Below are 14,671 nucleotides of genomic sequence, written 5' to 3' on the forward strand. Positions count from 1 at the left end.
GGAGTTCCACATTACAGCGACTCACTTTTATTAGGCTAATGGAGTGGACCAGACAAGACAGCTCTGACATCACTAAGTGGAAGGTTCACTGCCTAGTTCTATGGAGCATGCAAATATGGGAGTGCTGATTTCTGTTTGTGGGAGGAAACTGGCCAGTAACTACTGCAGAAGTGTAGTAGTTCTGATGTCAGCAATGAAGAGCCAGCTACAGTTCAGTCCTGGACTCAGTGAAGCTTCTAATTTAAATGTGCTCTTAAATGGTTTCAGTCATTTTTGCCCAACCTTACACTAGTTTAATTCTTGTGACTAAGGTCTCCCTCACAGTGTCCTTAGCTGTATATTCATACATTCACTATTTTATCTGTAATGTGTGGTTCATTTAAAGTTATTATACTTTTTGCACACTCCCATTTGCTCTTTCATTATGACAGATGAGTTATATTCAGCTTGGCCTGATGCCTTTTACTGTTCAAAAAACAGGCAAGTTACTACAGGGATTGTCACAGGGCTTTTAATTCATTCATGTATTCATTGTTTTAATGAACAGCATTGGTCTGTAGGCTATTTTAAATATTTTGATCCTCCTGACAATCACTCAAATGTATTGTTTAAACATGCTTAATTAATATTCGTTAATACACCATGGATTTATATTCCTTTGCTCCTGTAATTTGATTCATCTGATAAAGTTCTGATACATGAAGGATGAAAGCTCATCACACCCAGTGGGACTCTTGTGTTTTTTATTTTTATAGTTTTATTTTATTCTTTGCAGTATTCAGAAGTTGTATTTTATATATATATATATATATATATATATATATATATATATATATATATATATGGATCCCTATCACATGGTCGACAGGCCATATGATCGACACTCATTTAGTCGACAGTTCATTTGGTCGACAAGCAGTTTTATGTGTCGATCAAATGGCTTGTCGACCATCTCAGGTAGACCCATATATATGTATATATATATATATATATGTGTATATATATATATATATATATATATATATATATATATATATATATATATATATATATATATATATATATATATAAATGTCAAAAGACAGACAGACACACACACACACACACATATACACACATATTTTATAGCTCAAACACAAAGTTCTGAATTCGTTTTTAAAGTACAAGTGCCTGTATTTCATATTTCTGTAATACTCTTAACACATCAAATATCAACATATTTTTAAAAAGCGTAGGCTTATTAGACTACTTTATAAAAGTAAGTGTATTACTGAGGTTGAAGAGAATGTCTTATATTTCTATGGAGTCAAAACAATTGCAGTATATATTATATTCAAAAGTTACAAAGTAAGTGTTCAATTTAATTCCCATTCTCCTTTCCCAGATTCAAACATATTGAAAAAGTCTGCTTTACTTTCTGTCAAAATGAATGTATTGATGAAGCAGTAAAACACTCACATTTCAACTTTCACTTCTGAAATCAGTTATTTCAGCTATTCTTGATGAATCTAATAACATTCAACATGTAAAAAACTTCAAAGTTCACACGACTAAGCTACAAATTTCAGCTTTCATATTATTTTGAAATACTTTTTATGATTTTCTATATAAAGTATATGAGATCTTATACATTCACATTTCTGTCATATACAGGTATATGCAATAGACCTCTTTCTTAAATCCAGTTATTTAAATATATATTTTTGTCTTATTTTACCACTGATATTCTGGCTTATTCTATATATCTTGAATTTCTAAAATCTCTATCAAAGAGCTATTTAGTCATCAGTTCTCTATTAAATATTATAGTATGTGCACATATTTCTTAATTTACTGATACTACTTTTTTATTAATCTTACATAGCAGATTTTGCATTCCTTGTGTATGTACATATTCATAAGATAATTCAAATTTTACAAGTAACCTTGACTGTACATAAAAGAATTCCTGCCTATTTAATTTGAATATGTGTACTGTTGTGAACAGCTGTTCTTATCTAAGCTTTACATGCCGACATCAGAATCTGGCTACAGCATGTGAAAATAACAACTCACAGCACACAGCAGCTGCTAATTTCCTCTGTAAGTTTCTCATTCTTAGTTCTTTTAAGCTGTTCTAATCAGTAATAAGCATTTAACTTTACTGTCTTCAATTAATATGTAAAGTTAATACACATAGTTAAAGTTAATAACACTGCAGCATAAGCTGTTAATATGTAAAATGTTGGCAAGCATTCTTAACTTCCTACTCCCTCAGTGAACAAAAAAAATAAAAAATAACCATTCCCCATAACTCACCAAATCATGTCAAATTCTAATGAAAAACTAGGACAAAGCATAGACTGCCTGGCTAAAGAATAAAAACGGCATAAATCTTCAATTATGCAGACAACTCCACAATCAAACAAAAAGCCAAATATTACATTACAAAAATCATACTATTTCTACATTCAAGATAACCACAAAAACAACCCTAAGAAATTCTTGTCCTCTTTTATGTCACTTCTCAACCCTGGAAATAAAATAAATTCCAATCCATACCCCAATATACCACCACTTCAAACAACCACCAGATTCAACACATACTTTATGGAGTCCATATCCAGCCTAAAAGTAAATCCAACTCAGCCACCCCCAACCCAACTCAGCCACCCCCAACTCACTACTTCTACTAATAAACCCAATACTAACCTCTACACACCCCACACATTACATACACAACCATCCCTCACTCATAACCAAAAATCAAACCAACCCCAGCTTACTTTCCAGCCCATTCCTTTGTATCAAATAAAAAATAAACTACTACAAAAACTGAAATCTTGCTCAACCTCAGCTGACAACCTCTCACCAGAATACCTAAAACTTGTCACAGAGGCAATAGCATTCCCTGTTAGCATCTTAATTAATAGATCCATAGCTGAATCACATGTCCCTAAACTATGGAAAATATGACACATTATTCCTTTACATAACTTCCAGGGAAAACAAAACAGAATTTCCATGAGATATGCCAACATCAGTTGGATAGCTGACTCATCTTATAAGCCTTTTGAAGTCTTCACTTTAGGCAGGAGGTGAGTTCAGTAGCCCATGCTATGGCATATCCTCTCCTTCTTCATTTTAGTCCTCAGTTGAAGGGTCTAAATTATTTTTTAAAATATATATATATATATATATATATATATATATATATATTTTTTTTTTTTTTTTGAGGAGCTTCTTTGAGTGTTGTTTTGAAGTATCAAGTCTGTTACTAATTGGAGCTTTTAAAGATTTTGGATTTCTGGTTGTTCAGGTGTGATGGTGCAGACAGAGAGAGCATTTACTCCATCCTTTACCCAGTTGATTCTGAATATTCTTAGCAAACTTAAAACATGGAAAAGGAATCAAAATGTTGCTCCTTGAGTGTGAGGTCTCATATTAATGACAGATGAAAATTGTGGCATTGAAGTGGTGGACACTATTCCTGCATGGATAACCAACACATGGCCAGATACCGTAACAGCTGGTCTCAGAAGTAGACTGATAAACACTGCAGTGTGTCAGATGATGCTACACTGATATGTCATCTGTACTGAATATTAACGTAATTTCACTGGATAAATAGACTATGATTCCAATGGTGGCTGACTCCCATGAGCAGGCTTGAGTCTCTATTTGATTCACCTTCACCTGGTGACTTGACATGAGTAGTACTGACATATGGTTGAAAGGTAATGAAACTGGTACCTGCTGAGCTGGCAGTTGTAATCCTGCTGAAGAGATACAGACAGCTATATATCTGGCAGGTAGAACTGCATCCACCAGCATGGCTGGAAGTGTTAGGGCTGACATCTATATGAACCTACAGTGGCATTACCAGCACCTGTTCTAGTGATGGACTTTGAATGACATTGGCTAACTTGAAGCTTATGAGGACAGTGCCAGTGTGAAAGTCCGAAGAGGTCATGGCATTGGTGTAACTGACACTAGACATCCCAGTGCTAGGTAGAATTACATCATTTGGACTGATGCCAGTTTGATTGATGGTGAATTGTCAGGAAAATGAAATGGCAATAGGTATTATGCAACAAAGGCTGACCCCAGACTGGTTATAAGGTGGTGTTCAGGATAGAAGAAAGCTATTCTCATCAACCATGTGAGGCGTGGATATGAGAGACAAAATGAGTCTTCTTTTTATAATGATACAGCTGAGTCTATCAAAGACCCATTCATCAACTGGCTTCAGTTGAGTGAAATGACTTTTGAACACTCTGTGAAAGACTTCACCACCCACATAGGGGTTTACCTTTGAAAGTTCCCTTTCCATTGTAATTAACTCTGAGGTTGCCAAACCGTTGTGTGATTTGTAATAAGTACTTGGAAGTTGTACAATTAACTAGTCCCAAAAAAAATTCTTAAGTGAACAGTCCCCAGCAGTCCAAATGAATACCCGTGAGGAGAATGTAAAATTAATGCAATTCAAGGCAGCATTTGTCAGAGAATAAGATAAACAAACTCAAATAGAACACATATTGCACACATGCAAGAACATGGGTGGGAGTGTTGTAAAAAGATGTGTTCTTTATATATATATTGCTGTAGATTTATGAAATTGCCTTACTAAGACAGTTATGGGGTATACAATAATTCATTGTTATGGGGTATACAATAATTCATTGTTATGGGGTATACACTAATTCAATGGACAAAGTATATCTATAGAGTGTTTGACATGATTTGGCTGCACATGGTTCATTTGTTTGCAGCTAAAAATACAGCTGTATATTTGAGTGTGACACACACAGATACACAGACTGTGTGTTTATGTACTTTCTCCAAGTTTGTATGACCTTGGAGGCAATGTGTGTGTGTGTGTCTGTGTGTGTGTGTGTGTGTTTTGGTAGACCTGAGTTGAGATCAAAATCTGATTGGGCATTAGCATTATCTGTGCAGAAGAAAGGCCTGGCAATCAACTTCTGTAATATGTCACAAAAACCCTTTGGGATCTCCCATAGAGTCTCCATGAGACGATTCTCAGGGGCACTTACATGTGTGTGTGTGTGTGTGTGTGTGTGTGTGTGTGTGTGTGTGTGTGTGTGTGTGTGTGTGTGTGTGTGTGTGTATACAGTTAATAAAGTAAATCTACTGAATATCGGCTATTATGTGATGGTATACATCATAAAAAACAAATGGTTTAATCATGTTCCTAAAAATAATGTGAACTTGGAGAATATTCATCTTAAGTTGATTTTTTTCACCTTGTTATTAAAAGGTGATGATACAGTAGTAAGAAGGCTGACTGACTTGCAAAGTATAGGCTGTGTTTGGTGACATTTGGCTGTAGTTGTTTTATGCATCATAACAGACGAATGAATGTGTGGTTATGATTTCTCTTGGTATGTGATACAAAAATTAATTAGCATCTGGAAGCTCAGGTTAGATCTTTGACCTATGAGTTTATTGGTTAATTTGTTATTAAATGTTATTAATTCAAACTGTAAATTAAAATAAACTATTAAAGAGCTAACTGCTTGACCACAGAGTGGTAGAGATAATGTTCTGCTACAGAGCACACAACTGATGTTCTTTCATACAGAAATGAGTTTCCTCTCATTTGTAATGTGTGACTTACACTTGTAGGCATAAATATTTCTTCAAAGCTTTGATCCTGCCGTCAAACTCAGTAAAGTAGTCTGACATTCACTACCACTTAAATTCTGCAGTAGAAATAAATTAAAAAGTATTTTTTAACCACAGCTATACTTTTCTGCATCAGTAAGACGCAGCTTATAAAATGTAGTTTGCTCGTGTTAAAGAATGAACATTCCACATTAGTAGAATATCAAAAGAAACAGCAGTTAGGGCGTAGGATATGCTGTGGTATATTTTCATTGTGTCTTGTCACTCTGTTTTGTGACTTTTGCATTTTTTTGTCTTCTGTCCCAGTTGTATGGCTTAATTGTGCATTCCCAAGCAGGTCAGATAAGCAGAGATATTTGATTTATTTTACATTTACGTGCAAATATCTGATAAGGGACTTCCAATACAAATGTATATATTTAATTTGATATCTGAGTTAACCATGCTGAACAGAGTCTATTTTCAAAGGGATCCAGATGAGAAAAGCTCTAGACAGACAAGAAAATATAAAAATAACACTGGCAGATTTTTTTTCACATGGACATGCTGCAATACACATATCTTAGTAAAAAAGTCAAAGTAAACTTTATTGGCATTAAGACCCACACGAGTGCAGGCTAAATGAAATTTTGTTGCTTTGAGCTCAATGTGCAGACAAAAACAAATATGAAAAAATATATATAACAATACAAATATATAAACAGAACTACAGACACTGTATGACATTAATATTGACACAAAAACAGAACTACAGACTATATATGACATTAACATTGACACAACACTAGGACATAATTACAATTTTTGTATGTCTTTCTATAGCAGCACTTAGTATAGCACAGTAGATATTGCACTTAGAGGTTTAAGCAGTGGTAGACTAGAGACCATTTTTTTCCATTGCACAGAATGTAGCTTGTATTTCAAGTTACTGCCCAAAATGTAATAAGCATTCGGTGAGCTATTGCAGAAGTGAGAGAACCTACTAATGTTACTGTACTTTAAGAAAAATATATTACTTCCAGCCTCATGGCCACTGACTAGGTGACCTGTTGGCTTGCCTTGTACTCAGGTTTAGTAGTCTGGTAGCCTGAGGAAAGAAGCTGTTTCTGAATCTCGTTGTTTTGCAACGCATGCTTCTGTAGCTCTTGCTCGAAGACAAGCAGGAGAACAGTCCCTGAACCAGGTGGGTTTGGTCTTTAGCAATCTTTGTGACTCTTCTGAGACACTGTGCAGAGTGTAGATCCTATATAGATGGAAGCATGGACCTTGTTCTTCTCTCTGCCACTTTCACCACCCTTTTGGAGGGCCTTACACTCCATGTCCTTTCACTTTCCATACCATACTGTGATATTGCTTGTCAAGATGCTCTCAGTTGTGCCTCTGTAGAAGGTTGTGAGTACAGAAGATGGAAGGTTTGCTCTCCTCAACCTGCATAGGAAGTGGAGTCTTCGTTGTGCATTCTTGACAACGTGATTAGTACTGATGGACCAAGTCAAGCCTTCTGTGATGTACACTCCTAGGAATTTGGTGCTGCTCATCCTTTCCACTCTTTCTCCCTTGATTGTGAGAGGGAGAAGTGTCACCCAGTTTTTTTTCTGAAGTCTACAGTTACCTCTTTGGTTTTGTTTACATTCAAAGCTATGTTATTGTTGTCACACCAGTTAATTAGATGTTTTACCTCCTCCCTGTATGCTATTTCATCACTATTGCTGATTAGGCCTATGACTGAAGTATCATCCAAAAAAACACATGGCAAATAATTATTTACAGGCATTAGAAATATCAGAAGTATGTGGGATTAAAGACTGCAAAATGCAGTTAAGTTCCTGGCAATAAAGATTACTGCTGGCTAGTCCATGGAGTGGAAGGATAGAGCTCTGACTATGGCTTATATGACCCTGAATCATTTAACAGTCCCATTGCTGGAATAACTGATTTGCAGGAATAAAGATTTGACTATGATGTATGTAACCATGAATCATTTAATAGCCGTAATGCTGGAAAAGCTGACTTGGGGGGATAGAGCTCTGACTATGACTTATATGAATGACCCTGAATCATTTAACACTTCCAGTGTTTGCGAAGCTGACTTATGGGATAGAGCTCTGACTATGACTTATATGAATGACCCTGAATCATTTAACACTTCCAGTGTTTGCGAAGCTGACTTATGGGATAGAGCTCTGACTATGACTTAGATGACCTAGGGTCATTTAGCAGCTATCTTGGAAAAGCTGACTTGGGTGTGGGGGATGGAGCTCTGACTATGACTTATATGACCCAGAATCATTTTAGCAGACCCTGTGCTGGAAAATCTCTGGGATTTAGAGCTCTGACTATGACATAGATGACCCCAAGAATATTTAGCAGTCCCAATTCTGGAGAAGCTGACTTTGGGAGATAGAGCTCTGACTATTACTTATATGACACTGGATCATATAGCAGTCCCAGTGCTGGAGAAGCTGAGTTGGGAGGTAGAACTCTGACAATGATTTAAATGACCCAAGATCATTTAGCAGTCCCAATATGTAACAAAGTCTAGAAGACTGAGGATCTTTGCCTGGAAGTGTTTACATATGTATTTTATACCCCAAGTAGGCTCCAAAGAATTTTTCCTCAGGTGGATAGCAAATGTTGGAGGTGTGCCGGGCAAGAAAGAGGTTGGCTGGGAATATTTTTTGGGAGTGAAATTAGCTGGCAGACTTTAGGGATTCCCTGGAGACTGCTCTGTCTGAGATACTGGGTGAGCAAACTGGATTAACTGGGGAGATGATTTTTTTTTAGTAAAGCTACAGAATCGGAATTGCCTAGACATAGTAAAGCCTGAGTCTAACTATGGTGGCTGCCAAAAAAGCAATTACTAGAAAATGGAAATCAAAGTCTAGGCCAACTTTACTAGAAGTAGTGAATATAGTAAAAGAGATAAAACAACTGGAATTGGGTTCTTTAGAAAAGTGAAGGAGCAAACTGCATAGGAAAAATGGGAATTGTGGCAATGATATATGCAGAGCAGGAACGAGGTTTAAGAGGCAGGATTTAAATGAGCCGTATAATGCTTAACTGATAATGACTGGATGGATTGTAAGTGATGTATAATATTTGCAACTGTAGTCGTTTCAATGGATTCTGTGATGTATAATCTTTGTAACTAAAGTGGTGTCATTTTGTTTATTTTCCATTTATATAAATGTAAGATTGCCTATGTCATATGTGAAAATTTAATAAAGACGTTTGTTGGGAAGAAAAGAATATTTAGCAGTCCCTATGCTGGAGAAGCTGATATGGAGGGAATAGAGCTCTGAAAATGTATTTAACAACCACAGATCATTTAGCATTCCCAGTGCTGGAGAAGCTGACTTAGAGGGATAGAGCTCTGACTATGACTTAGATGACCCATGATCATTTAGCAGTCCCTAAACTGAAAAAGCTGATGGGGGGGGAGCTCTGACTATGACTTAGATGACCCATGATCATTTAGCAGTCCCAGTGCTGGAAAAGCTGACTTGGGGGGATAGATCTCTATGACTTATATGACCCTGAATCATTTAACAGTCCTAATGTTGCAGAAGCTGACTTGGGGGAGAATAGATCTCTGTGTATGACTTATATTACCCTGAATCATTTAACAGTCCCAGTGTTGGAGAAGCTGACTTGGGAGGATAGAGCTCTGATTAGGTCTTACATGACCCTGAATCATTTAGCAGTCCCAGTGCTGGAGAAACTGACTTGAGGGATAGAGCTCTGACTATGACTTATATGACCAAGGATCATTTAGCAGTCCCAGTGCTGGAGAAGCTGACTTGGGGGCAGAAGACAGAAGGAGGGACTGAATCTACTCATTTCTCTCAAAGTGGAAGTGTAGGAGCTCATGTCCTGGAAGGCATGATCTGTTTGAGATACTCAGTGGAGACCGAAGAGCAATCAGATGCCTTTGTCGCAAGTGGTATAGGGTGTCTACAGGCTCTTGTCATTCATAGAAATGGATGACTGTCCCATGTACTGCCTGTTTCACATCCAACTGCAGATGCATTTATTGGCATACATGAGATGTGCAGGTGTAATTGGAACCACGTGTTTGAAGCTCCGAAAAAAGACGTGAAAAATACTGATTGCATCTTTTGCAGGACTACATCTTAATTTTTAAAATAAACATAAACTGAAGATTATCTCATTAAGATCTTGTATAGAAGTGTCATTTAATATTCCTTCATTCATTGCTTTGCAATGAAAAAAACATAACTTTTGTAACGAAATGCACCTTTGTGGCTACAAAGGGGGATGTGGCCATTCAGGGACAGTGGATAGTAATGGTGGGTACACTGCTGGAAAAATAGTTGAGAGCAATAAAGAAAATGCTCACATTACATCAGTTTGCTTGCCATGCTTTTGCAGAAATGTGCCTTTATTGGAGATCAAGCGGCTGTCCGTCATGCTTCAACAAGGTAATGACTTTTGTCAGATGTTTGTTGTACTGCTGAATAGTTTTAGCTGTGCCTTTCCTTATGAAAATAACTGCCTATCGTTATGACATTTTCTTCTAGACAAGTTGAACAGGGAAACTGCAGAAATCTACTCTGAAATAAAAAAATCCCATTATGATTGATTTTACTGTTTCCTTGTCTCCTTTAACAGGTAGCACCTAAGGGTCTCAAACAAGTACAGACGATGGCATGTGGTTCCTGTTCCAATGAAAATTCCTTCAAAGCCATTTTTATCTGGTATCGAGTAAGTTACCACCATGCTGTCTTCATATATTAGTTTCATAGTGACTGTATTTCTCCAAAACTGTGATTAGAACCTCAAAACTGACAACATTTTTATATAAGTAATTTGACATTGCAATATGTATTATATTATTTTCCCATATAATTTTTTCCAAGATAAATTGTATGAAAACAAGCCCATTAAATAGCAACATTCTGTTGAGAGTCTGCCAGTTCAATCAACTATTTTGTGTAAAAGTTGATTTGTCACATATAATTGTTACAATATTGAGGAAGGGTCCTTTTGTTGAAAGCAAAGTGTCATTTAATTCCAAGATTGCCACAACCAGGAGTTTACTTTTCCACTTTTGGTATGACATGGTGACCTCGGAGTTGATTATGCTAATGAGGCATATGAGCATGGCACCCCTATGCAGGAGGGGAAGGTTTAGTGAACTAGCAATGAAAATTCTGTCTCTTTTGAAAAACATATTTTTGTACATTTGGCAGCAATGGTGCCTTTGATTACTGTTTGTTCACCGAAATGGCTTATGGTATACCTGGCTGTTATAAAAATGACTAGATGATGGTGTTGACATGAGATTGTGGTCCATCAGTTCTGTCTGTAAGTATTGCTTGAAAGTTTAGTTCATGAGCATTTGACACCATTCCCCATTCAGGTATTTATTGATAAGCTCACCAACCTGGGCATAAAACCCTTATGTCACAAGATGGATCGCAAACTGGCTCTCAGACAGATCCCATAAAGTAAGAGTAGTGGGATCTATGTCCGAATCCAGACCAGTAATGAGTGGTGTGCCTCAGGGCTCGGTCCTGAGGTCCCTCCTGTTTGGCATATACTTCTCAAAAGTACAGGCAAGCACGGAAGGGCTGTGGCTGACTAAGTTTGCGGATGACTGCAAACTGGGTGCTATAATAGAGTCTCCGGCCGACATGGAGATCCTCCAGAAGGGCCTAAATGAGACTGATGCATGGTGTCAAAGCCATGGTCTCAAGCTAAATGCAAAAAAATGTGTAGTAATCCCCTTTGGAAAAATCAGAGTACCCACAAACTACAACATAGGAGGTAATCCCCTGAAATCTGAAGAAGAAATAAGGTATCTAGGGACCCAAGTAGATAGTCAGCTTTCCTTTGATAACCATGTTGCCAAAGTGGTTAGAAAATCCTTCTATGCGACCCATCTGATCACAAAAGGGTTTGCATCAAGATTTAAAGATGTAATGGTGCCCCTCTACTCTTCCCTCATCAGACTCATTATTGAGTACAAAGCACCATTTGGAATGTACCTGGCTAGACATCTCCAGCAGCTGGAGAGACCACAGAGGTACCTAACCAAGAGGATTACTGGCCTCAAACAGTTGCCATATGCAGCACGGTTGAAAAAGCTAAGACTGTTCTCTGTTGCATACCGCATTCTCAGAGGCAATCTCTGTCTAACATACAGAGCCATGTCCAACCCAGAATTGTTGAATATGCTCCATCTTAGCAAAACCAAATCTACTCGAGCTACATGCTCTAGGGATATAAACCTCAACACAACAATGAATAGAACATGCTGGAGGGATAGATTTCCTTCGCAGAGACTTCCCTTACTATGGAACAGGGTTCCGCTCTACATAAGACAGAGCCCCTCACTATCACTCTTCAAGAGGAACCTTGATGAGTGGATGGGTAACAGAAAGTTCACACCGGGGATCACACCAACAGCACTACTAGATAGGGGCCAAGGGTACTAGCTGCTAGTACAAGGGTCTAGGGAGCTACTAAAGGGGCGGTGAATACCGCACAACGTGGCTGGGCTAATATATGCCTTCAGGCAGATAGCCCAGTACCAACCTATGAACCTATGAAATGTTATAGACCACATTGTTATCACCATATATCTCATTCCTTTACACAAAGAACATGTTAATCCCCTCGCTCTGTATGAGATCAGCACACCGGCCTTTTGAAAAGTGTTTGGTGCTATCACCTTTCCTACTACAAACAGGGTCTGACCAAATTTTGCCAAACACCTGGTGCATTTAAATCACCCTGTTAGCCATCTTTTTTTCTGACCTGTCTCTTGTTTTCTATGAACTGATAATTTTAGAAAAGGGTAATATGTACCATATCGGGCCATAATTATCCTTACAAAAGCAGTAGTCTTCCTGCTCTTTAGCATTGCCTATTACTTCCTAAAGAATATAGATTATAATAGGAGCACCCAGGTGCAACGGCTACAGGGTTGCCCATGGCCAACCAACATACCAATTTAATTTTAAATTGTTCCATTTTCACTTAAAGCACAAACTAATAAAAAGTCTGTAGCTTTCTCTCTTTAATGCACAGGTTCCAGACCACCCCTACACAGTACAAAGAAATAGCGCAACAGTATGTTACACAGGAAGTAGGATAGCACAACAGTATGTTACACAGGAAGTAAAATGTAGCATAGCATAGCACAGTAGGAATGAGAGGTCTTCTGTTTTTGCTTTTGTTTAATGGAGGACAGGAGAAGTCTGCTGCTTTTTCTTTATGGTGGTCAAGAAGGTCTGCAGGGGGAAATAGTGAGACTCTTGCAGAAAAAGATCAGGCAGTCTGCTTATCGCTGTTGATGTACTTGCAGCAGAACACATCATACTGGAGGACAGGTTATTTGGCTGGAGAATGTGGAGGCATGCTGCAGATGTACAGGAGTGTGTGTGTGTGTGTGTGTGTGTGTGTGTGTGTGTGTGTGTGTGTGTGTGTGTGTGTGTGTGTGTGTGTGTGTGTGCGCGTGCACTCTGGCATCAGGAGGCATGTGCAGATGACTACATCTTTTAAAACACAGGGGCACCAGCCTGTAGACATCTTGATCCTGTTGACATATTTGAGTGGCTATATTTGCACAGCTACTCTGACATACTGAAGGTAGGAAAGAAACTGAAACGATTTAGTTCTAATGGCAAAAATCCATTGTTGGTAACTGATGATATTAAACTACTAAGAGTATGATGCTGTAAGATGCATACAAATAAATACAGTGCTGTATGTTTACAGAATCAGCAGTTAATGTGGAATTTGTGATGTGGTTATACTTCATGAGTTTGGGTGTCTATACCTCTCCAGTCTCCCCCATTTTCTGTGCAAAGCTAGTATGACGACAGGCTTCACTTCACCTATTTGCTACATATTCTGTTCAGTATTTTCCTTCAATTTCTGAATGTAACATGCTCTGTGTAAATTGCTTGATCGTGTTTAAGATGGGGTACAAACAACACACTGCCTTCCACTTCCACACTACCGGGATATTTTTAAAGCATGCTTTCACACCTCTTAGGTGTCCCAGAATTTGCAGAACATCCCTGATTCTTGCCTCATATTTTTGCCCTGTCTAGTAAATCAGTGAGTTTGAGAAAAAACAGCCGTTGTATCTTTCGGCTTTTCCCGGTTAGGGGTCGCCACAGCGGAACTCCGGTCCACTAATAATTGGCAGTAGATTTTTTACGTACCGAGTTGCCAGCCCTGATGCACAACTTTCAATGAAGGTACGCCCATTCACGCATGTCGCCACACAGAAGACGCTTTAGCCGAGAATTGAACAGGACAACGTCTTACTGTCAGGCAACAACGCTACTGCAGCAAAAAGTCAATAATACCAGATGTTACAGTTTTATGCTTCTTATCAGTGGCTAAGTAGGGCAGGATGAAGTGGATGGCTGTCTCAAGTGCAAGTTAATAGGGGTACAATTGGCTGGAACCAATGTTGTGGGAGTGCAGTAATGGCATGAATGCCAGTGCTGCATTTACACTCATGACTGAAACACTGAAGCACCAAAGTTCTTACTCTGTGGCAATTTAACTGTAGCAAGCTGCTTGTTATATTTGTAGCTAGTAGTTTGCTATAGTTTCAGAAGAGCTTTAGAGTATTTTTGTAGGCGAGGGGGCACCAGTCCAGGGAACCTAGCAAGCTACAGTTCTGATCTTTATTACTCAGAACATGGATGTTGATAAAACGTTTGTATTTTTATTAACTTCTTTAAGTAAATTAGAGTAAATTTAAAAACTTTTCCTGATTTTAGGCTATTGCCTGTCCCCTTAGATTTTGACTTTGCCCCTGATTTTTGAATAAAGAACGTTATGCATCTTTCTGCAGCATGTTCTTAGAGGTATGCATGCTTTTATGTGGCATCTCCAAAAGGAAGCACTTTATTCACTGTGACATCTGGGATTATTTTAATTAATTTCATTCTACAGTTATTAGGGGCAGGAAAAGACACAAACATGTACAAGCACACATATTCTGTGAGGAAGGTAGCAAAATCAGACTCAAGCAGCAAGTGTGAAAAAAAAACTTTAA

General features: G+C 38.0%; 1 protein-coding gene across 3 annotated transcripts in view; it reads left to right on the forward strand.

Moving 5' to 3' along the window:
- ABAT (4-aminobutyrate aminotransferase) overlaps positions 1–14,671 on the forward strand; it is a 1,409,217-nt gene that overhangs the window by 1,124,921 nt on the left and 269,625 nt on the right. For all 3 annotated transcript variants that reach the window (XM_044089599.1, XM_044089601.1, XM_044089600.1), the window contains one exon: positions 10,258–10,350. In XM_044089599.1, the coding sequence (XP_043945534.1) occupies positions 10,258–10,350 (93 nt within the window). The remainder of the gene's footprint in view (positions 1–10,257; positions 10,351–14,671) is intronic.

This window comes from Protopterus annectens, chromosome 12.part0, assembly GCF_019279795.1.
Source record: "Protopterus annectens isolate FY-2018-M chromosome 12.part0, PAN1.0, whole genome shotgun sequence".
Classification (NCBI taxonomy): Eukaryota; Metazoa; Chordata; order Ceratodontiformes; family Protopteridae; genus Protopterus; species Protopterus annectens.